Source organism: Emys orbicularis, chromosome 7 (assembly GCF_028017835.1).
Source record: "Emys orbicularis isolate rEmyOrb1 chromosome 7, rEmyOrb1.hap1, whole genome shotgun sequence".
NCBI classification, from domain to species: domain Eukaryota; kingdom Metazoa; phylum Chordata; order Testudines; family Emydidae; genus Emys; species Emys orbicularis.
Window position 1 is genome coordinate 9,033,527 of NC_088689.1, and position 24,417 is coordinate 9,057,943.

Here is a 24,417-nt window from a genome sequence, read left to right on the forward strand (position 1 = left end):
CGAGACACAAGTGAGTTAGTTTCACAAGATATTTCTAACCATCTAAGTGCTGAATAAAACTGGTTGAGAAATGTCAATGAACAATAAACATTTGCCATCTTTTTCCAGCCAGCTCTAGTGCTGAATAATAGTAAACTTAATTATAAGCTGAACAAGGTCCTTTCTTGTATTTACAGACCTCTAAGTCAAGTGACAATCAAACTTCGGCATAGTTAGAAAACAAAGGAACGGATGTGTATCTGGACCATGAAATTTACAGTAGTCAATATGATTCCTCTAGGACCTCAGTGCTTTGTTCTCAATATTTGAAGCATCTGACAAAAATGCTTATGTTTTATTTTTAAAAACTCAGCTGATGTGATGATAGTATTGTCCTCCATAGAATTTAAATTTGCTATTCTTTCCGAAAACCAGTGATGCATATAGAGCCAATGGGAGTTTTTCCATTGACTTGGGAGGGAAATAGAAGTGGGTTCTTACTAATACAGCATAAATATTTCACTTTTCTCCCTATGTACAGAACCATCTCTCTGATTTGTGAGTCAAGTTTGTGCTGTTACAATTTCCCCAATACGTTACAATCTGCATGTTAGAATCTGTTTTAGGCTGTACTAGATTATGGGTTTCCTGTAGCAATTTGTGCTTTAAGATGGGAAACATACAGTCCCTTATGTGTCAGCATAGTGCTATTTTACTATTCTGGAGATGCAGTTTGGAAATTAAATGTGTATCCTTTGACAGAAAGATATTTTTCGAAAGTGTATCTAACTTAATGTGAATTTATTTGTGATTGTTGCAGTGTACATGAGTTTTTTTCTGAGCTCCCCTGAACATTTTATTTTTTGTGCTGTAATTACACAGGTGCTATAGCCACTTGCTACTTTGAGAAAAAGAACACCACACAATTGATTGGTGCTGACTCATAAAAGCCAGTCTTTGAAACAATACACAACTGCTGACCACATCTCTGTTTATAATATGGGGATGGTGCTGCAAAGATGTTGCATTTTTCAGGATTTAAAAATAATTTTGTTTGTGGATATCTGTATTAATTTGTTTAAAACATACAAATAAATTTTATGAAATTTTATTGAGACCAAGGAGGTTTTATTACTACTCTGCATATGTCAACCCAAGTTTAAAGTCAAGTCAGTTGACATTTCAGAAATACATTAAAATTAATGGGTGACTGGTGATATTTACTAGCAGTGCTGTCCTGGTCAGCTCTTGTTCTATTTTGCTTATTTCAATTTCCCCCAGTTTCAGCTTGCTACCATTAATGCCACAACCATCATGCTAGTCCAGATGATTATAGCATTCTGCTTGCAGAAGGATCCCATGTAGTTTTTTTTTTTAAAAAGACACTTATCTGTACTGATACAGTACTGACAGCTTCATAACACAGCCAAGTGCATTAAGGCTGTCTAGCTTGGGACAGCACTCATTAAGAGCACAGTGAAGGGAAAAAGTACATTATCTAAATGCAGTTCAAGTGATCAAGAATATACCAGTTTCATATAACTCATGTGGCCTTCCACTATGTCAATTAGTTTTACCTATTTTTTTTTAAAGGTCCCATGAGACAAGCTAGCTTTAATGGAGGCAGGGGTGTTTCCGACAGTAATGGTGGATCAGCCTGCACCGTTTCATTTTTGGCAGCCCTCTGCCCCTGACATTCTCTTCAGAGAAAATGGCTAGTGACAAAATGCTCTTATGGTGGAGACTTTTCTTATACCAAAAGGGAGAGTGGAGTTGCCATTTAAAGTTTGGCTAATGACATACCCCAATGTCTGATGCATCATTTTTTAAGCTCTTTTTAAAAAAGGTGTTTTCATTCACATCAACCACAGCACTGTTAAGGACAGTCTATGCCTAGGCCACCCTCCTCAAGGTCAGGTCCTGCATGTTTTATAGCAGGAGTTCCAGTCTCTATTCTTCCTCACACACAGAAAAACAGCTGCTTTTGTCAGGAACCATTGCATCCTGGACAAGTACAGTTTTCCATGGAATGACAGACAGATGCCTCATTACTCCGCCATCTCACTATCCAGCAGAACCAATGCCCCCTCTAATGACGGACAGGTGAAGGGGTCTTTGTCAAAAGTGCAGGCTGTATTGGATTTCTCTGACATACACACTGCTTTTTAAAATGGCTGTTTACATGCAGGGGTGGGGCTTTCCTCCTTGCACCAGATTACACTTCATTTTAGATTAAAGTCCTTCTGCAGGCAGAAAAGTTTATATCCCTGCCTCAAGTAGGATATATCTTAAACTAGGCAAAACTTGCTTAGTTTTGCAATGGAGCATAATGAAATTGAAGCACTTTCAGACACCACAGTGTCTGTTTTCCTCTTCACTAATTTGTTTCCTTATCAGTATCTGACAGTCCTTCAGCATTCTGTATAGTAGTCCTTAGGGTGAGCTTTGACAGTGCCCAAGCATTGTGCATTTTCACTTTTCCAAACATCTCCAAGAGATTTTAACACTTTATTTAATAAAAGTTAAACATACAAAACTGAAATTAACACACTTTGTATTCATAAAAATCACTTTCTCCCATTAATAGGAAGAATCTTTTTCTATGCATGGATTCTACACTATCAGTTGCAGAGTTTAGCTTGAGTTGTGACTCAGGTAACTGATGGACATTTCCACCAATCAGTGCATTATCAATTGCTGACATGACCTGATCTAATTAACAAATTACAAAATGAGCTACATTAACATAATATACAAGGGAAACATGGTCAGGATTAATGAACAAGAAATACACTTGAATTATTTAATGGAGGAAATAGCCAAAGTACTCCTGTTCATTAACTCAGCCCTAGATTTTACAAAAATAATATCTACATTGTATATAGGGCTATACATTAACTTTTTTTTTTTTTTTTTTTAAACACTTTACGGATTCAGAGGTGGTACCAGTACCGTAAGTGGGAGACAAGTAACAGAGGGAAGCAATCACATACAAAGGCAAGAACTTTTACAGGTGGTTTCCTGAATAAAATTGAAAGGGCTCACTGACAGTGTAGGGCTGAAATTACAATGAACACTAGGGCCACAGCCAGGATTATAGCAAGGCAGAAACTTCAGACTAGCCTTTACTCATTTCCAACTAAAAAATAGGATCCAGGCATTCTTATCTAATGTGCTTCAGTTCTGTTTAAATGGATGGGGGAAAAAACCCACACAGGCTGCTCAACAAGTTGGGGATTTACTGTACAGTTGTCAAGTCCCATATCCAGCCCACGGAACCCACCAGTGCATGGTGTAGAAGGGCTGAGAACATACTTAAATCTTCACTTTTAAAGTGCAGTTTTACTCTGAAATCTGACTCTCTAAAAATGTCATCTTCGGGTTCCCTGGTTGTGTCTCAGTGACTTCCAGTTTAAATGTGCTCAGTATACATGTAAGGAGAATTCCTCCCCCTAATTTCCAGCCCTGCAAATTCAGTCTGGAATCTCAAAGTGAAGTTGTATCGTTTCTAGCACATGAATCATCACACTACTCCTATGTATTCTGTGGGCCACATTCTGCCCTCAGTTACAGCTGTACAAGCTGACTGTCTGCAGTGAGATTGCAAGGGAGTAACTTAGAATTTTATTAACAATTCCATTTTATATACAAGCTAGGATGGAATCCAGCTAACTTTCCCAGAGCTGTACTGGCTCTGTAGTGCTAGTGTAGTTTGTCACTAAAGCAAGGAGATAGGACTGTGAATACAGAGGGAATGAGAAGCTTTTAAAGGTGCCATTTTTACACAGTCATTTTTCTGACCCTACCCTGGCTAAAAGTATGAATGGAAGATTCTGGAGACCAGCATTTCAGCTAACTGCTGTTTCAGTGTAACTGCAAACAGCTCACAAAAACATCTGGCTGCAGAATTTTGCTTTAAGATGACTATATAAAAAGTTTAGTAATGATGAAGGGAGTCAACTGAATAGCTGTAGATTTCTTTAAGGCTCACATCAGCTGAAGCCAAGTGATGGTGACAAAATGAACTATTCACTACATGCCAACAAATAATTTACTTTTAGAAAAATATAATGATAAAAAGATAAGTGTAAAGCCCTGCAGAGATGAAGTTTAGCCTTTCCCCCTCTTACTGAGGCATCAAATGCCTGACGTTATATTTAGAGGTATCTTGATATTGTGTCATGGGTTTGTCTGCAATTCCACATGTTCCAACTCCGACTTTGCCAGTCACGCTCTCAGGGGAAGCAAAAATACTCCTCTTTACCTGAGAAGGAAACAAAAACACCATTCCTGAGTAGTCAGTTCAAGAAAGTTTGCTAACTGAATACATGAGTACTGATTAGTCCGGTCTCTAATTCTACAAACAATCCTCAACACTCTACTTTATAGATGGCAAACTGACACATTAATGTACTTACCCAAGGGCACAGGGGGAAGTCAGTGACAGAGGCAACGATAGAACTGAAATTCCTGGCACCCAGTCCCATGTTCTAATCATGCCTCTCTGTGAGCACTTATAGCCAATGTTCAGGAATAAAGGCCACATTACTTATCATAAGACTGTTTTGTGCTAAGTGCTCAAAAGGACTGACGTTTTAGCACTCCGCCAGCAGTTCCACACTGCCCCGGGTGAGTGGGAGGAAACCAGAGTGGGAAACAACACTTCAGCCTCCCCACCACCTCCTCTAAAATACGGCTACTCTACCAGACGTGAAACGGCTGCCAAGTTGGCCACACAGCAGACTTTCAGGATCTCCGCTCCAGTGGACCCTAATCTTCCCAGTCTATGCTGCCACCAACAGTGGACCCAATGCTCCAGCCTGGGCAAGTGCAAGCTTGATTTCAATAGGGAAAACACCTCACCATGCTAAACCAAAGCATATCAGAAGGGTTTATTATGGGCTTGTATTGTATTTTTTTAAATTTCTTGGTTTTTCATAATAATGACTAGCAACAGCTTCCAATTCCTATATACTATTGATGTAAGTCACAGGTGCATAGGTCTTCTTACAGATCTAGGTTGTGGCAAGAATTCTTTTCCCTGAATAACTTTGACAGAATGTGCATCACTGTATTTCTATACAATGGCTAACATTACCATTGACAAAGCTAACAGTAGTGAGCTCTCTGAACAGTGGCATGAATGTATATTAGCGAAAACCAAAATACGCACTATCTGAGGAATAGTGCTACCACCTTTCACTGGTATTTGTTCTAGGCTTTTCCTTATCTCCTGCACAGTTATAACAGCCATGAAAAGCTATGCTGGGAGTATAAGAGACCCAATTACACACTTGCCAGCATTAAGGTCTCACAACAGTTTCCCCAATATATGGCATGATGTGGAGCAGTTTGGCTGCTCCTCCAAATGCAAACTTTTAGTTAATTTATACTAACAAAAATTTAAAAGGCAACCCCAATTCTTGCATAAAAGTGACCAAATTTCCCAACCTACACAAGCAAAGGCCTAAGACTGACTTTTCATATTTAAGCATGATTACTCAGCCTATTTACACTTACTCTGTTTTGCAGCTGGGCTGCCTCAGACTGTGAAGCTGAGCCATTTGCCCCCAAAGCATCATCTGGGCATGGTGTTTTTCTGTAACTAGTAGGTCAGACTATTCCTTTTGCTAACTGTTCACACACTGGCAGCATATACAAACCTGGCCTTTTTTGTTTTTAGAATAGGCTCTGTTGTTGAACTGTTGCCACTTGACTTTCTGGTCCTCTCGCTCCTGTTCAAGTTCTTTGATTCTCTGGGCTTTTTTCAAAGCTTTCTTCTTTTTATATTCTCGTTGCTGCGCAATCATCTCTTTTCTGTAGGAAGGAAGGGTAGCCCATGATTATGTTTGTGCCTCCATTTCCTCTTCATAAAGCACTCTGAGGGGTACACTAAGTACCAAATAAGAAACTAAATGTAACTACTGTAAGCCATTAAGTGTGTAAAACAGGACTCTCAAACGAGTGATTACCCAATCAAGTCAGGACTATGTAAGCTTATGAAGAATACTGACAAACCTCCCCAAACAAGCTGTACTCCATAGATGCAAGAGCAAAGCTGTGAAGTAAGTTATGTGTAACACATGGGTACCATGGTGTGATAGGATCATCTTAAGCCTAGTTTCATCTGCTGCCTGTACAGAACAGATTCATTCTCTGATTCTAGAAAGAACATTAAGTCATTTCTTCTGTAAGGCAGTCTATCAATTGAGAGTATCATTACAGCATTACACTCCTGTAATATTTATCATACAGAATCAGGAGCAATAAAAATGCCCTAAGCAGGCCATTTCAAATAGAGCAACCCTCAGATCTGGCACAGATGACAAATTCCCAGTTTCACAAATTCTCAAATGGCCCTTTCAAATATAATCAAATAACATTCTGAATGTACATGGCTCTTTTCCAACATGGACCAAATCTCACCATGGTGATCTGCCTGAGAAGAATGCCCTTGATCCAGGACTCCTGCACTGATCAGGTAAAAATCAGCAACTGTGATGGGGATTAGGGAAAGGGAGAAATGGTCTGAAGTATATCATCCCCTCCACTAGCCTCTCTGGGGAATCTGCAAAGAACTCGATAAAACCCAAATGTGTACGGCCTTTTCTGCAGAAGCTTTCTTTAATCCTGTGGAACCCCTTTTGGCATGGAAGGGGTGTTGCAAGAACAGTAGACTGAGGAGAGGAAGGCAGTGTGGCGCTAACAAAGCCATAATGCCAGGAACCAAGGGAAGGAACAGGAGTGCTGGGGAGCTAGGCCAGAGGCACAAGTCCTTTATACTAATGTGGATCACAGGGGATCTGTATGTGACAGGAACCACATGCCAGGCTTCTTCCAAAAGGGGAGGGATTAAGCCCACACACCCCCACCACTCCCTCCCTCAAGGATCACATTAGTGTCCCCAGTTCGGTAAGGCAGAGTCAGTACCCATCCTATGAGTTTCTCCTACAACCTACCGTAGGCTGGAGGAAGGACGCAAGAGCTGCTCCAGTACTTGGGTCTCCAAATAGACTGGTTCCCAAGATGTAACCCCTCTACATTTTGGTTTCTTATCAGGAAGCTGTGAATCAGGAACCTCTTGGTGCTAGCTGGCAGAGGGCACAGAGAGTGCCTAGAGTTTTACAGGGATCTCCTGGGTCAGATACATGCACAATAATTCACTATAAGGTGGCATGCAAAGTCTCTACCAAGAGCCAGTAGCCCACTGGCCATCATAAACACTGCGAAACATGTGTATAAATAATATTTGAAGTGTGTGTCTGTGCTGAGAATTATGTTCTTAAAGCAGGTAATCAGAAGGTGACGTGCCTTGGACAGGTTCCTTTCAAGCAGCAGGTAACAGACATGTCTCTCTGTCTGGTCATATGTGTATTAGGCATGGTATGTCTCACAATGGATGCCTGTTTCAATATTGAGCCAAGTTTATCAAGAGACTGCAAAATCTTGGAGAGGAAATTTACAGGAAGGAATAAACAGCAGGTGTGAATCCTGTTTATGAGTAAAGACAATGGATTCCTGGGGTATATCTGGGGGTGCAGAGGTACAGCCTGGATCCTTCACTGAGAAAGCAAGTTAGCCGCATGTGTGTCTTATGAACAAAGGGTCAGAGTCAAGCCTGCTGTAAAGTGCTGGAAGGACTTTGGGTGAGCACTGATCTATAAGACAGGAAAGTATCTAGTTAAGCCTAGGTTCTAGAATGCTTGTATGGTATATGTAACCATTTGTTTCCAATACTTTACTTGCTACCAACCGGATCTCTCTATTCTGTTAAATAAACTGTTACTAGTTTTTACTATAAATATATCTAAGTGCTGTGTGTTAAACAGAACAATAATCTGAGGTGTAGTAAATTGGGATGCACTGCTTCTTTGGCAGTAGCAAATCTGTGAATACTGTCAGCATCCACTGGAACAGGGACAGGACACTCCAGGGAGATGCTTGGGGGCGGGAATATGCCTATCACTAACCTGAAGCAAGAGTGCGGGACCTGCCGAGGCTAAGAGGGGAGTGCTTGTGTTGCCCGTGGACAGTGAAGTCAGGGAGCTGACCTATGGCAGGCACAGACCAGGCTTCCTCATGCTAAGGGCAGTGGGTAATGAGGTGCCTCACAACCCTGAGTACTCCCACAAAGAATCAAAGAAGCTTCACTTGTTGAAGCTATTTTTTCATTCCTCCAAATGAAAACTTGTCTATACAACACTTACAATTTCAAGCAGGAGCTCTGAAAAGCTTCTGCTAGGTTACAGGCATCTACCACTTCTTTAATCAGTAATTTATAATATACTCACTATTTCACCACACACACAAGTCTCTATCTTCTCCTGAAACACAAATTGTAAGCATCATCTCCATATTGCATTACTCTTTACCTGATCATGATTTGGAACCTACATTGTTTAGAACTGGCCTCTTTGCTGGCAATGAAAGAATTCTACTTTTGTCTCTCACATTAATATCCTTGATAAATAGGACAGCAGAATTGGTCTAAGAGTGAGATGCTAACAGGCTGTTTTACCAGAGTATGTTTTCTTAAGCAAATTCCATCCATCCATCCACCACAGGAACGTAACATGCTTGGCTGGCCTAAGTTATTTGTTAAAGTACACATCTAAGGTTATACAAGTCACTTACTTGGACATGGGTTTGTTGCCACTGTCCTCTTTTGCCTTTCTTCCCTCTTCTACAGGTTTGAGGTTGAGCAGAGGCGTGACTTCAGCATTGCCATATCCAGCAAACGTGATTGCAGCAGTACCATTCTCCTCATCTATCTCTTCAATCTCAGCTTCGTAACACCTGTAAAGATATCATGGCTGTAAGCATGTGAGTAATGGTTTAATACTCAGCCCTACAACACCTACACTATTATTCAGCTACTAACATTAAGTTAAGTACTTTCTACCAATCCGCTTCATTTTTTGGGACAAAATACAAATCAAGCTGAGAAGTTAATGTTCTTTAAGGACCTAAGTACATCAGTCCTGCACAAGAGCTTAACCTCACTAGCTGATCAAGGAACCAGTGACAATTTTAAGGCCCAATAGCTATTCAGGCTAGAAACAAATGCCTTGTGCAACTGCAGTTAAGAATCTCACTTTTTCCCCCTAGTTGATAGGTCATACAATATCAGACTGTAAAACTATGGCATTCTAGATACCACAGATTAGAGCTAGTCAGGAATTTTCTGACTGAATGCTTTTTCCACCAAAAAATGCTGATTTGTTGAAACTAAAACTGTTCACAGGAAGGGCTGGTTTTGAGTTTCACAAATATTCTGATTCAAATTTAAAAAAAGAAAGTTTCAAAATTGTTTAAATGTCCTGTTTTGTCATTTTCTAGTTCAAAACAACTTTTTATTTCGAACCTCTAGTTAATTTATACTAAAAACTTTTTAAAAGGCCATACTGATGCTTTTCAGATCATCTGTTTACAAAGGTTTTGAGACTGACTTTTTATTTCAATTTGGGACGAGGAAAAAATTTGAAGTCTCAATCTCCCGCCCAGCTCTGCTACAGAGGCTAGAGACTATACTTACAGATATAATTCCAATTAACACCTGCCTACTTTGTTTTGATATAGCCGCCATCTTGAGAAACACCTGAATTGAGTTAAACACCAATGCTTTATACTGTATAAAAACTGAGGGGAGCCCCAGCTTTTGTGTGGTAGGAAGCATTAATCTCTAGCTAGCAGTTCTTGAGACACTGGCTGCTTAAATCATGTTGCAGCTTTAGTGGAAAGAAACAAGATAGTAATCAAAGTGAGTAAGGTCCAATACCACTTGACCTGCTAGAACTAGAAACATCTAAGTGGACCAGTACAAATGCTTTCAGATCCAACAAACTTTTCATTCTGATCAGTGGTTTAGGACCAGACCTTGGGACCCAGTAGTGACCCAAGAATTTAAAAAATGTAACATTTATGATCTTAGGTGAGAAAATATTTCAGCCATCAATGCCTAGCAACAAAAGAAGTGTTTTTATTTTTGAACAGTTTGTTTTCTACATGAAAATATCAATAATTCTGCATCAATGCATATATTTGGTTTTCACTATATTAGCAGCTCCATTGTACAAGGATTCAACTCTTTTCTAAGAGAAGGAAATGGGATGTTTACTCAATCTGAACAGTTTGATTAGAAAAAATTCAGAAATGCTTCTATGTTACAAAATAAAGGATAAACTATCATTTTGAAAATATCTCTCTCTTTGTATTTCAAAGACTACAAGATCAGACTAAATTGAAGCAACCTCAGAAACTCTCAATAACATTAGCTGAGGGAGTCAAAACCAACTATTTTGGTACAGCATCTCCAGAGCATGGTACAGCCAAGTATCAAGCCCCTAAAGACAGAGCAATATTGCAATCGCAATAGAACTACAGTTCCTTTACAATCAAATGATGGTGTTCCAAATTAAATGCACAGACTTAAATCTCTCAGTCATTTTTCATGACAGTGAGTAAATGTAAAATATATAAACAGAATGGCAATTACATACCCCGGTACATTTGACAGGCACTACACTAAATGATTATAATTAGTTATGAAAGTGTAGGGTTTTTTTTTAAAGTTGTATATGTTATATTTCTTTTGAGGGTGGTGACAAGAAAAGGTGTTTTGAGAATCACCGAATATCAAATTCACTGTGTCTATAATATTGAACTTCACTAAAAGGAAATACAATGGTTACTTAATTTCTCTTAGCTATTCTTTGTTAGAATTACTCAAATGGGGCAGTTCAAGCTGAATGAAAATCTCTTACCATTGTACTGTATTATTTCATGTAACTGTTAGAGAAGTTTGTTTTCTACACTTACTGTCCATCTTCACTCCATATTGCCATACATTTATCCCCAACCTTCCAGGAGTGACTGGGTAGGGCAGAAGCAGAACTATCAGAACTTGCAAGGGCTTCCGAAGGTTGTGTTGAAAGGAGATCTTTGGTTAATTCTATAACTTCCTGGAAAAGGAAGAGGCAAAAAATACACTTTCAAACACCATTACTGTGCTTTATTTTCCCCCAAGTTGACAGATCTATTTTCTAGTAGTGATTGTATTAAACGTATATCTGATGTAAAGCAGACTGCTGGCTATTTACCACTAATTACAGTGTATTAGCCTTAGACATCCCATATGTAGAAGAAAGCGATGTATGACTGTATGCTATATTAAAATGAGGCCACCTCTCCACCCTTGGTCAACTTTCAAAATTCCCCAATGTTTCCTTTTTACAGCAATTATTTCTAGCTGAATTGCTTTTGCATAGGCTCAGAGACATAGCCAGCTATTCATGTGGAAACAATCCTTGATGCAACTCTCTTTGCATGTGTGCTGCACATGATTCTCAGTTTTTGACTGAAGAGCACATTGCAGCAATGGGGAGTGAGCAGCCAGTGTTACATTCACTGCTCATAGGGAAGGCAAGGGCTAAATTGATTCAAATAAACTTTAAGATAGATAATTGTGAATGTTTTGCTTTTCCGCCTCAACTGCAGTTTATTTTTCATTATTGATTATTTTAAAAATGATTGGTTAGCCCAGAAATTACACATTGCTTAGTTTTAGAATACTTGCATATAAAATAAGCGTACTAACGATAAGCACCTCTGAATGAGAGGTGCCATTTTTTCAGTTCCTTTGAAAAAGTGGGGATTGGCTGAGCTGAAGTATCCACGGAGATATTATGGAGAGAGGAGTGTCTCCTTTTTGAGATCCCAGTTTAGGAAAGTATCCCATATCAGGAAAGCATTTAGGAACATGCTTAATTGCCTTCCTGAATAATGATGGACTTAATTATGCACTTAAGTGCTTTCCTGAATCAGGGCCTCAAAGTGTGGGGCCAGAACCTCCTCATTAACCTGACAGAATGACCTGAACAAGAAAAATGGCAGCAGAAAATATATCTTTTTTCTATTAATTGATTTTTAGTGCCTTTAGACACTACAGAGTGAAGTCATGTATTCACAGAGCAGATACAGCACAGTACACAGCAATGCAAGTTTCCACCCACTGCCCTGCCATTGTGATTGGACCTGGAGGGACAACTTCTATGGGTAGGTGTTTATTTCAGTCTCAATGTTATCTATTTTAAAACAAAGTAACTTCCCCAATTAGGTAGCCACCATCTTTGTTGACTCAGGAGCCAAAGTAGGTAGGCAAATTTCCAGGTTTTCTATAAACTTCATAAACCAGTGGAAGAAAATACGTAGATAGTTTAGAGGGCAAGAATTTGAATGCATATTTTTCACCTTAATTAGAAAGATATTTAGTGTCTACTCCTTTTATTGCAATGTAGCAAATGCCAATTGAATCAGTGCTACACTTTACTTGCCAGCGTGAAGACTCTTGATCACGGCTACTGAAAAAATACGTAATCAACAACTAGCAGATAAAAGCAAAACACAAGCACATTCCTACATGAGGAAAGGCAACTCCACAATTCATAAACAAGAAATGGTGTTAGCCCTTACAATATCCCAATATTTTTATCTGATGCAAGTCGCAAAATTAAGGGCAAATATTTCAATTAAGGAGATTGCAGACATCCTGCATTTCCCGCCCCCACTACCTCCAAATAACCCTCTCCTCTCGACAGATTTGCCCCACAACACATTATGTCTATATGCTGCTGCTCCCACAAATAATACTGCCCAGTGGCAAGGCCAGCAGCAGGATGAATTGGAAGCAATTCTAATCAGTTTTGCCAGAGCAGAAACGGCACGTGTTGGTCCAGCACAGGCACAAGCATTCTTTACAACTACTGGCTGTGAGGTGATTTAAATAAAGAAATTGTACTTGTGATGAGGAACAGCCTTTTTCAAAATGGATTTCCACGTTAGCTCATGAAACAATACAAAGCATGAAGATTCAATGTTCCTGACTCCAATGTTTTCCTTAGTCAAGATCCAAGATGAGAAGTACTTTTGGTAAGTGGTACACTCTAAATAAGATTTGAAAGGCCCCAAAAGGAACTCTCTACAGTCTTGATAGACTCCCCCATCCCACTTTTCTTAATAAATGGAATCAACAACTATCTAGAGAGTGGGACAGGAAGGCTGCGGGACCCAGCAGGATTCCTCTCTCAGCTCAGCAGAGATGAGAGAGAACAGCTGGAGCCTGATTCACTAAACCTCATTGATAAGTAAGGGCCTATAAAGAGAAGGAAAGCTCAAGGCAGAGAGAAGGCTGCTCTTCATTTCTCCAGAAGTTTGAGGATTCTATTCCCAGAGACCAACCCCATAAAGTGTTTAGTTTTCTTATATGTTTGTTTGACTAGCTAGCACAGAGGCACAAAGGGCCTGACAACTGGATTCTCTTTTGTTTGTCGATATAATAATAAATAAATAAATGGAGATATCCTATCTCCTAGAACTGGAAAGGACCTTGAAAGGTTATTGAGTCTAGCTCCCTGCCTTCACTAGCAGGACCAAGTACTGATTTTGTCCCGATCCCTAAGTGGCCCCCTCAAAGATTGAACTCACAACCCTGGGTTTAGTAGGCCAATGCTCAAACCACTGAGCTATCCCTCCCCCCAACCTAAACCTATCCCTATCCCTATCTGAACCAACCTAAATGCTTTTCCTAACAAGGTGGTTTGTTTTTGCTTTAGAAGACCCTCTGGTGATTTTGTGGCAGGGACTGGAACAGAGGATATGGCCACAGTCTACCTTTACTATAATCTTTATTTTGCAGAATATTGCATATGGGCCAACACTGATTTTGATATTTAGAATATTTCATTTGAGGGAGCTCCTTAGAGTACATACCATTAATTACTTTTCCTTCCCCAGGTCTGAGCTCTAACACTGCTCCTTCACTCACAGAGCGGGTGGTAGTAGCAGTAATCTGCAAATCCAGGAAGCATCATGGCTTGTGATATGTGTATCAGCAGGTCAAATAGAGTACAGCTGTGCACTGATTACCTGAAGGTAAGCGTTTCAGATATACAGAAACCACTGTAATTTGAGACAGTTGACTTACTTCTGCCTCCTTCATAAGTTGTTTATCTATTAAAATAGCTTATTGTAGAACTAGAGTGAATATGCACACAGATTACTCAATCAACAATTCCTTGACTTTACCAGTTGTTTAAAGGGTAGGCTATAAACAAACTTGTGGTAAAATCTTATTTTGCCTATGTATCTTAATACTGGACACAGATAGTGGACAGAAACTTGAACCATATACAGCATGTGTTGAATTGGTTAGGGTTCCAATACATCTGTTTTGTTGTTCTAACATATAGCATACTATAGTGCTAGTGAGAACACAACTGGAGTATTGCACATAGTGGGGGGCATCACATTACAGTAACAGCTGAGGAACTGCAAGGTACAGAAAAGCGCCATTAGGTTTATGCAGAGTTTCAAGGGCTAGGGAAACTAGATTTGTAGAAATAACAAGGGAATGGGAGAAAAAAAAGAGAACTCTATCCCATAAAATTCTTAAAGAAAGTAGCAAGTTGAAAAAACATGAGGGCACCAACTGAAACTAAGAACAGACATTGAAGGAAGTTGAAAACAAGAAGTTTATTTAAGCAGAAAATAATGTGGTACCCACTACCAAAGCAGGAAGAGAAGCTGCAACTGTCTCATGTACAGTATTCAGATGTCAGATTGCATTTATGGGGGCGGGGTCTCTGGACTCTAGATAGACTAGCTCATGAACTACAGTAAAATAACACTACAGACATCTTTAAAGGCTGAATGGCTCATTTTTAAAGCAAGATTTGTGGGGAAGAGTTAGAATGTGCTGTTACTGTCTACTATAGCAAAACTTCTAATTAAGGTAGCCACATGCAGACAAATAAGCTATACAATGTGACTTGCTGCCACCTTCCTGTGACATGGAGATGCAACCTGTGGAGACTACAGGTCCCAGCATGCAAAGATCCATCCTTATGAGAGTGGCCTTCCACACAAGTCAAGATGGAGCTCTGTATTGTGGAGTGCATAGTTTCCACAGCTTGTAACATCATATTAAAGAGGAGGCTGGTTGCAATCCACTCTAGTTCATGCAAGTTAGATTTGATCCTTGGTTGCATAGGTACCTTGCTAGAAGTCCCTCAGTAAAGTAAAAGATGGGGAGCCCATTATTTACATTAAAATATCTTGGTCAAAGCTGAGCATGCTGTGTATGGTAATGATGGATACAATTCTGAGATAAAAGATTGTTTCAGATACATAACTGATAATCTTTAGAACAAACAGGAAACAACAATTTAATTGAGACACTAAAAAATATAAAGTTGGATTTATTTTCCATTTTTAAGGTGGAATGTATGGGTAGCAAACTTTTGGAGATGAGAATGCAAACATCTTCCCTATTCTGTGCAGAAAGCTTTTATTTAATTTTTTTTTGCAAGTTGTCCTTTCATATTAATGATTTCCACACATCAAAGTAGACCTTGTATTGGTATTAGAAATATGAGTTTTGCTCTGGATTTTAAAAATATACACATGCTTTTAAGAATGTGCAATAAAGTACATTCTCATTATACTACAAAGTTCCCTGTGGACACAAGACTTTTACATTTAAAAGGAAATCTATAGCTTATTGATAGAAGACATTGATTTAGCTTGTTTTTGAGTTGTATTGTTATTGTTACCATTTCTTCAAGCAGCAGCAGCTACTGAATGCTGCAGTGGGTAGTTTTATCTACTTAAGGTTTGTGAATAATAACTTGGCTGCTATAGTGCTCTCTCTCGAGCAATAACAAAGTAGTATTTTGCACCCATACGCTAACATTTAAGAAAACATTAAATACAGGCACAATTATGTGCCAATTTTGTTGCCTGAAGTGATAAAAAAGGCCTTTTTAATCAAGTTGAAGGTGTTCATGCCATTGCCCAAAGTGGATCTAATGAGGACTTTGAGTAGCTTTTATCTATCAACAAAAAATAACTGGTTATGAGCTTAAGTCTAAACATATTCCAGGTGGTGGCACATTTGATACTTTATAACAAATCTGGCATTCCTTACATACCCAGAACTTCTATTAAAAAGTCAGTGGGAGGCTAAGGTATGGCAGGATTTCAGACTTATGCTGTAAAGGTATTTCAGCTATCTTTCTAGATGTGAAAACAACGAGGAGTCTGGTGGCACCTTAAAGACTAACAGATTTATTTGGGCACAAGCATCTGAAGAAGTGGGTTTTTTACCCACGAAAGCTTATGCCCAAATAAATCTGTTAGTCTAAGGTGCCACCAGACTCCTCGTTGTTTTTGTGGCTACAGACTAACACGGCTACCCCTCTGATACTTGATTTATAGATGTGATTGAAAGTGTGCATAATGACTAATTTGATGCTGATTTGATTTATTCAACACAAATGTATGTGGAGAGATTCAGTGCTCAGGTTAGCCCAAATGCCGTGACAAATGGAAATAGCTACATAGTTTAAATGTAGTATGCAATGGCTTTATTTAAAAAATGCAGATGTGAGTGGAGATTAGATTCAATTACAAGGTGATCAAATTTGATGCCTACAATTTACTATACCACCATTTTCTAATACCACAAAAAGGCCACTGATGAAGATTGGGAAAGGTTGTTTATAAAAGGTACAAAACTGTGTATAGTAAAAAAAAAAAAAAAAAAAAAAAGACTATTTGCATATTTTTTCATAGTTCTTTCTCCAACCCTTTGGAAGCTAAAAGGGTTCTTCCCGCAAATTTTGTTCTTCCTTCAGCCTGCATGTGCAATGCAACAGTGTGGTCACTATCAACTTAAGCTAAGACATGAATTTTTTTTAGCCTTCTCTTTTTTTAAAGGGAGGCAATATTATGTAAGTGTTTCAGCCAAAGCCTTGCACATCTCAAATAAGAACTCTTTCTTCTTCTTGATGGAGAAGTACTAACATCTTTTTTTAAAAACAAATCAAATAGCAGTGACTTTTTTAAAAAGCATTAAAACAACATGAATATTAATAAACTTAAAAAGACAGGCCAAACTTTGGGACTGCCAGCTATACCACTGTCCCTTCAAGCAACCTGAGATCATAAAACAAACCTTTAACTTACATTTTGCAATAACCCTGACAAGTATTTATTATTTTTGTTGAAGTGCAAATACCCAGCAACAAGCTATGTCTCTGCTTGAGAGAAAGTGATGGCATTTTTGCTGACATTACTCATGATAGAAAGATCTCAGTTTCTAATTCCCTCAATCCTCACCTGTAAATCTTTTTTTAATTTTAGTAAGTCTTCATTTTCTCCATTCCCAGAAAGAGCAGCCTCAACTTGCTGGAGCTGAGCTTTATAGCTAGCTAGCTGTTTTGCAAGATCTTCTGACATCTGTAAAAGAAGTAAACCTTAGAACAGAAAGTTGCAAAACTCCTTTGATAAACTCTTTTGTAGTGAAAATAAAACTGAACTTGTAACTGGTTAAAAAGATGTTACAGCTATCATAGATGGACACCTAACACACTAATTTTAGTATTACACTATTTCAGTGGATAACCACTCACGCACTGTCATACTAATTCTGATCAAAACCAACAACAACAAAAAATCCTTGAAATAAGTAATTTACAAGTTGCGTGTATACAATAGTGGACACTATCATAGAATATCAGGGTTGGAAGGGACCTCAGGAGGTCATCTAGTCCAACCCCCTGCTCAAAGCAGGACCAATCCCCAGACAGATTTTTGCCCCAGATCCCTAAACGGCCCCCTCAAGGATTGAACTCAAAACCCTGGGTTTAGCAGGCTAACGCTATCTTTAACACTTAGCATGTAATGACTCATATCTTCAAAATATTCTGAGGTCCCAGGCATTATAATTTTGCCTTTCCACTTATAAACAGCATCATCTTCACATTCTCAGTCTCTTTAGATGTGTATACACAACTCTTACATGAGACAATGATATCAGCCTCACTTAATGTTCTATCATCTTGCTTTAAGCCACTTTTTATATAATAAAACACACACTTTTTTTAAAGTTAATGTAATTTTAGCCTTTCCTTCAAATGTCTTCTGCATAGGGCATCATGTAATGGAGACAAAACTAGCCTTTAGTCACAGATGGATTGGTGAAAACTGTAAGCTCTTTGGGCCAGGGACAGTCTATTTGTTGTGTGCTTGTAGAGTGTTCTACGACTAGAACTCCTAGGTGACAGAATACAAAGAAAATGGAGAGGCTGACATACTAATTCATAAATTCAGAGCAGTGCAATTTTAATGGAATGTGCCTTCCTCTACTTTCACAAGTAATACTCATGCATGACAGTTTATAGCATGCACCTCCTTCCCAACCCAGGGATTGGGGCTAGGGGAAGAGGAGGTAAATGGGAACTCTGAGCACAGGCAGTGGAAGGGGGGCGGGAGGAAAGGTTAACGCTAGGCTCTGAGGAGAGGGGAGAAAGATGGGGGAGGGAGGGCTGGTGGGGCACAAGATGGTTGGGTTAGAGTCTATGGAAGAAGAACAGGAGTACTTGTGGCACCTTAGAGACTAACAAATTTATTTGAGCATAAGCTTTCGTGGGCTACAGCCCACTTCATCCGGTGCATAGAATGGAACATATAGTGAGATGATATATATACATACAGAGAACATGAAAAGGAGGAAGTAGCCATACCAACTGTAAGAGGCTAATTAATTAAGAGGTGGTATTATCAGCAGGGGAAAAAAACCTTTTGTAGTGATAATCAAGATAGCCCATTTTAGACAGTTGACAAGAAGGTGTGAGGTTACTTAACATGGGGAAATAGATTCAATATGTGTAATGACCCAGCCGCTCCCAGTCTCTATTCAAACCCAAGTTAATGGTATCTAGTTTGCATATTAATTCAAGCTCAGCAGTTTCTCATTGGAGTCTGTTGTTGAAGCTTTTCTGTTGCAAAATTGCCACCTTTAAGTCTGTTACTGAGTGACCAGAGAGCCTCTTAATTAGCCTCTTACAGTTGGTATGGCTACTTCCACTTTTTCATGTTGTGTGTGTGTGTATATATCTCTCTCTTCTCACTATATGTTCCATTCTATGCATCCGATGAAGTGGGCTGTAGCCCACAAAAGCTTATGCTCAAATAAATGTGTTAGTCTCTAAGGTGCCACAAGTACTCCTGTTCCTTGTGCGGATACCGGCTAACACGGCTGCTACTCTGAAACCTGTCTATGGAAGGTGAATGGAGCAGAGGGGAGAACGGGGCAGGGGCTAGGGCCTTTGGGGACGGGCAAGAGCACGCGGGGTGGGGCTAAGGCCCGTGGGGGTGAGTGGGGGCGGACAGGACGGGGGCGGGCTGGGGCCTGTGGAGGTGAGTGGGGTGGGGCTGAGGGAGAAGGATGTGCTGGGCCTAGGCCAGAGGAATTCCGGGCCGGGGGGGGGGGGGGGTCTCACGACTCAGCCTGCCAGGCGGGGGCTGAAACCTGAGGGGCGGGAGGAGAAGGGGTCGGGCCGGGAAGCCCCGGAGCAGCCTCCGGTGGGAGGCGGGGCGGTGCCGGGTCTCGGCTCGGCTCGGCCTCCTCCCGGCTGCGCGGGAAGGGTTAATAGCCGCTTCCTCTCACCTTGGCCGCGGGAGGGGGGTCCGCGCCGCGCTCGGTCCCGTCAGGCCTGGGCCGCTTCCTCCTCCCCGCGACACACGGAGCCAGGAGCCGCGGGCGCCAACAATCGCGAGACTTCCGGTGGAGGGGGGGCGAAAGGACGAGTCAGTCACGTGCCCGCCGCTGGTCAAAGGGCACGAGGCCGGGAGGGATCCGCTCTGGGTGGCCACGTGACGGCAACGAAGCGCTCGCGAGAGCTGGTTCATCCGGGTACCTTCGTGGCGTCGGCGGATGAGGTAGAACGCCAAGCCTCGCCCCTCCCGTGCAGCCTGGTGGGGGGGAGCTACCTCTGGCGCGTGTCCCCTCCGCGCTGCTGGGACCGAGGTAGAGACATGGGGCCTGTGCACGTGCTGGGGCGTTGCAGCCATTAACTGCTGCCCCGCCCCTCGGCAAGGCCAGGGGAGCTGTTCGTGTCTCTGCTTCCCAGGTGGGGAAACTGAGGCACAACGAGGTTACGGCTACGGTGGCCACTCATCTGTTGCCACCATAGTGGACATGCCAGGTCTTTGGGGAATGGCGTGACCCTGCCCTCGCCGGTGGGACCTGGGCCTCACGGGTGCCTGGAAGGTCAGGCTGGGGGCGGGGAGACCCATTTATAAGCGTGTGCTGCTCTGCCCCCCCCCCCCGCCCCCAGGCCAAGCATGACATTGGTCACACTGTTGGGGGTGGAGCGGGGCGCTCTTCCAGCCCCTGTCCGAGACCGTCCAAAACCACGCCTGGTTTTGCCCAAAGACGGACAAACCCTTGAAAAGCAGGATGGTCTGGTGGTTTAATAGCGAACAAGTGGTCTGCTTAGTTAAGGCCCAGGCTTTCCAAGTCAAGCACCCTAAATCTCTCACACACACCCCAACTTAAGGGATTTTAGGCACCCCTGTTTGAAAAAAAAAATGTTGGCCGAGGCTAGCCTGAAGAACAACTCTGTGTAAGGTTTCAGAGTAGCAGCCGTGTTAGTCTGTATCCGCAAAAAGAACAGGAGTACTTGTGGCACCTTAGAGACTAACAAATTTATTAGAGCATAAGCTTTCGTGGGCTACAACCCACTTCTTCGGATGCATATAGCTATATGCATCCGAAGAAGTGGGTTGTAGCCCACGAAAGCTTATGCTCTAATAACTCTGTGTAAGCTTGTCTCCTCTTTCCCCAACAGAAGTTGGCCCTATAAAATATATTATCTAAGCAGCTCTTTTCAAACATTTAAAACTTTCTCCTCGATTGCCCCTGGGGCTGATGTTTATCATACAAGCAGAAACATTTTTTAAAACAGAGTTTCACAACATTCAATTCATCTGTTACTGAGAGTGCCAAACCTGCGGAAACTTTGCTAGATATTTTTTCATAGACCGCTTTGCACTCATGGCTCAGACTTGGTTTTGTAAATCATGTTGCCAAGTTTGAAGCATGTTGCCAGAGTGAAATGCATAGAGGAATTAGTTCTGTAAACTGTAACAGAGCATTAACTTTCAGAAGGAGAAAGCTAATCATATGTGGCTGCTTTTAAAAACATCACAGGTATAGTCCTCAGTGATATGTACCTATGTTTGCCTGCACACACCCACACAGACTGTCTAATAGCTGCATAATGTACACATGTACACATGTTCAAAACACTATATTCCTGGTGCCCTCACAGCGAAATATAATTATCCCCCCTACATATAGGGAAACTGAGGCACAGTTGCTATTATTCCTGGGCATCTATATATGTGGCAAGAGCCTCAATCGACAACTAAAGACAATCACTTTATCAACAAGTTTACACTCTAAGCTCCTAACCATGCAATTTGATCTATGCAGATTGACGTTTACACTGGCATGAAGTTCTGTTAAAGGCATTGGCTCCTCATGGGCAGATTAAATTGCTGTTTTAGGGGAACTTCATTTGTGATAACTTGTACAAGACCACACAACAAATCAGTGTTTGAGCCAGGATTAAAATTTTTAATAAACACTGGCTCCCAACCCTCTGCCCATTTCTCTACCAGGCTACTTCTCCAAATATTGAGTCCCTTGTACTTAACAACTCTCCCCCACTCAGTCCCTAACCAAATGGAAGAAAAAGTCAAAACAGCCCCTCTACGTAGTAAGGTGCCACAACAACCCCTCAAAACAACCCCTCTACGTAGTAAGGTGCCACCTATCACCTTGTACATGTTAGTTCGATCAAACCAACCTCATCCATCATATTACCCTTTTGCCCCTGTCTTTAGGATGGGTCAGCATGTTCCTTGTTATCTGTGTGGAATGTGCTAGTGTCGGAGTGTTCTGGTACCATCCTGGCATATGTTTATATCTCTAGTGTCCAGTACCTTTTAGGTATGTGTGTTTTTGCAACATCAGCCCTCTCCTTGCCAGACTCTAAGCTGGGCCTGCCTCTTGCTCACAGCTTAACTTTGCTTTATGTTAACAAAGTCTTGACCATTACTTTAGTTCAGGCCTTAGGCATCATACCAGGCCTCTGATACAAGGGTTTATGTTTCAGGGCCTGATCTAATTACAGTAACCACACAGGGAATCTTAAAGGATTAACATCAATTGAAAAGTATTAGGTTCAGCAGAATCTGCCTGCTTAGAGTAAGGCTCAGCTCTTTCTTTGTGGAGGAGTGATTTGAAATTCCAGGTGTCTGACTTACAGTTAATTATAAGAGACAGCAGGGGTACCGGGACATGGTGTGCACATAAACTATAGCTCTACTAATTTGTTTCTTCATACTCAGACATACAGTATTAAAAATGTGTAACTTCACAATACTTTATCAATTGATAATTATACAGTCTTTCATACCAGCGTGCTGTGGTGCCCATTAATCATGCAGTCTGATTTAAAAACACTATATCAGAATCAAGCCACCCCGCCCTCCAACCCTCACCCACCCACCCACCAAAATTCAGCATCAAACAGCAATTTAGAACAGGAAGTGGGGAAGGGGGGGGGGTGTCATATTTTGTTTTGGGGAATCTAACCCTTCATTTCCTTTGGTTTTATTTAAAAAGATTAAAAATGCCCCATATCAAAAGATTTAATTTTGAGTCAAATGAAACATTTTATTCAACCCAAAACAAAAATTTCCAGCTTTTTCTGATTCACCAAAAATTCCAAAAAGTTTTGGTTCAATCTGAACTGATTTTCTTTTCTGTAAATTTATTTTTTTGGAACTAAAAAATCACTTATCCATGCAGCTCTACTACTTAATCACTAAGATGACTTTCTACCCCTTGCTGATTATCTATACAAACACGCATACCTCTCAACTGTCCCACATATCAAGAGGCATTGCTCTCATTTTGGTCCCAAAGTTACATCCATTTCACACAAATTTAGTCTCCCCTGATTTTTATTTTTTAAAATTGTTTCCATAAGAAAGAATCTTAAAGATAGGTTCATGCAGAGTTATTTTTAATTACACTAATGAAATGAAGCCCACAGCATTTTTAGTTTCCTGCATGAATCATTTTTCTGTCTCTCTCTCTGCATCCCCCATTTAGACCTTGGTTGATTCAAATATATGGAAAAAATGATTCTCACTAAATCAACTGATTGAACTTGCAAGTTATAAGGGTGCGAAACAGTCTGCCAAACCTGGGCATTTTCTAAAGATCATTCATTTCTTTAGTCTATTTCTGTTGCTGCTGACCTTTTGAGGTCTGTTAGTATAGGCTTTGGCGTCATGGATAGTATTAACCCCTACTCTCATTTAAAATGGGAAGGCTGACCATCAGGATTTGCAAATTACCACCGGGGACAATGAACAGAGAATTTCTTATCTTCTCACTATCCACGGGAAACTGTACAGAGACAGCAGACACCTCCCAGTGGAACTCTGCCCACAGAAGTATGTTAGTGCCCCCAAAACGTAACTCGAGTCAGAGACCTATGCTCATTATACTCTGCTTCCACTGCCAGTAGCAGATTTACATGTAGGCCCAGAGACTTCGTGGAGCCACTTACAAGTTGCCCCCAAAATAAAAGGGTGATGGGAGAAATGTGACTAGAACAGCTACAGAAAGGGGTTTGCAGGAGACAGGAACAACCACTCTAGTCTGGTGCACAAAAGATGGGCATGTTCCACTGAAAGACAGGCACCTTTGAAGCACTGCAGGTGTTTACTTGTGTTTGGGATTCTGTTGTAGAATATTAAATTCACATCCTTGGTTGTGAGGATGATACACACAGGCTTACCCCACTGGGGACTGTCACCCTGGAACATAACATAAAATGGTCAGACCAAAGGTCCATCTAGCACAGTATCCTGGCTTCCGACAGTGGCCAATGCCAGGTGCCCGAAAGGGAATGAACAGAACAGGTAATCATCAAGTGATCCATCCCCTGACACCTATTCCCAGCTTCTGGCAAACAGAGGCTAGGGACACCATCCCTGCCCATCCTGGCTAATAGCCATTGATGGACCCTATCCTCCATGAATTTATCTAGTTCTTTTTTGAACCCTGTTACAGTCTTGGCCTTCACAACATCCTCTGGCAAGGAGTTCCACAGGTTGATTTTGCATTGTGTGAAAAAATACTTCCTTTTGTTTGTTTTAAACCTGCTGCTTATTAATTTCATTTGGTGGCCCCTAGTTCTTGTGTTATGAGGAGGAGTAAATAACACTTCCTTATTTACTTTCTCCACACCAGTCATGATTTTATAGACCTCTATCATATCCCCCCTTAGTCGTCTCTTTTCCAAGCTGAAAAGTCCCAGTCTTATTAATCTCTCCTCATATGCAGCCGTTCCATACCCCTAATAATTTTGGTGCCCTTTTCTGAAACTTTTCCAAGTCCAATATATCTTTTTTGAGATGGGGTGACCACATCTGCATGCAGTATTCAAGATGTGGGTGTATCATGGATTTATATAGAGGCAATATGATATTTTCTGTCTTATTATCCATCCCTTT

At 40.8% G+C, this 24,417-nt stretch overlaps 1 protein-coding gene across 2 annotated transcripts in view; it reads right to left on the reverse strand.

Moving 5' to 3' along the window:
• Positions 1 to 2,468: 2,468 nt before the first annotated feature.
• The window catches only part of SMNDC1 (survival motor neuron domain containing 1), a 45,930-nt gene continuing 23,981 nt past the window's right edge, over positions 2,469 to 24,417 (reverse strand). Inside the window, exons 1-6 of one of the 2 annotated variants that reach the window (XM_065407343.1) lie at positions 19,487 to 19,578; positions 17,155 to 17,274; positions 10,798 to 10,940; positions 8,614 to 8,775; positions 5,643 to 5,796; positions 2,469 to 4,243 (exon numbers count right to left, since the gene is read on the reverse strand). In XM_065407343.1, coding sequence (XP_065263415.1) covers positions 4,106 to 4,243; positions 5,643 to 5,796; positions 8,614 to 8,775; positions 10,798 to 10,940; positions 17,155 to 17,274 — 717 coding nt within the window. In that variant the 5' untranslated portion in view covers positions 19,487 to 19,578 and the 3' untranslated portion in view covers positions 2,469 to 4,105. Of the gene's footprint in view, positions 4,244 to 5,642; positions 5,797 to 8,613; positions 8,776 to 10,797; positions 10,941 to 17,154; positions 17,275 to 19,486; positions 19,579 to 24,417 lie in introns of those variants that run through there. The other variant, XM_065407344.1, reaches the window with a different exon arrangement.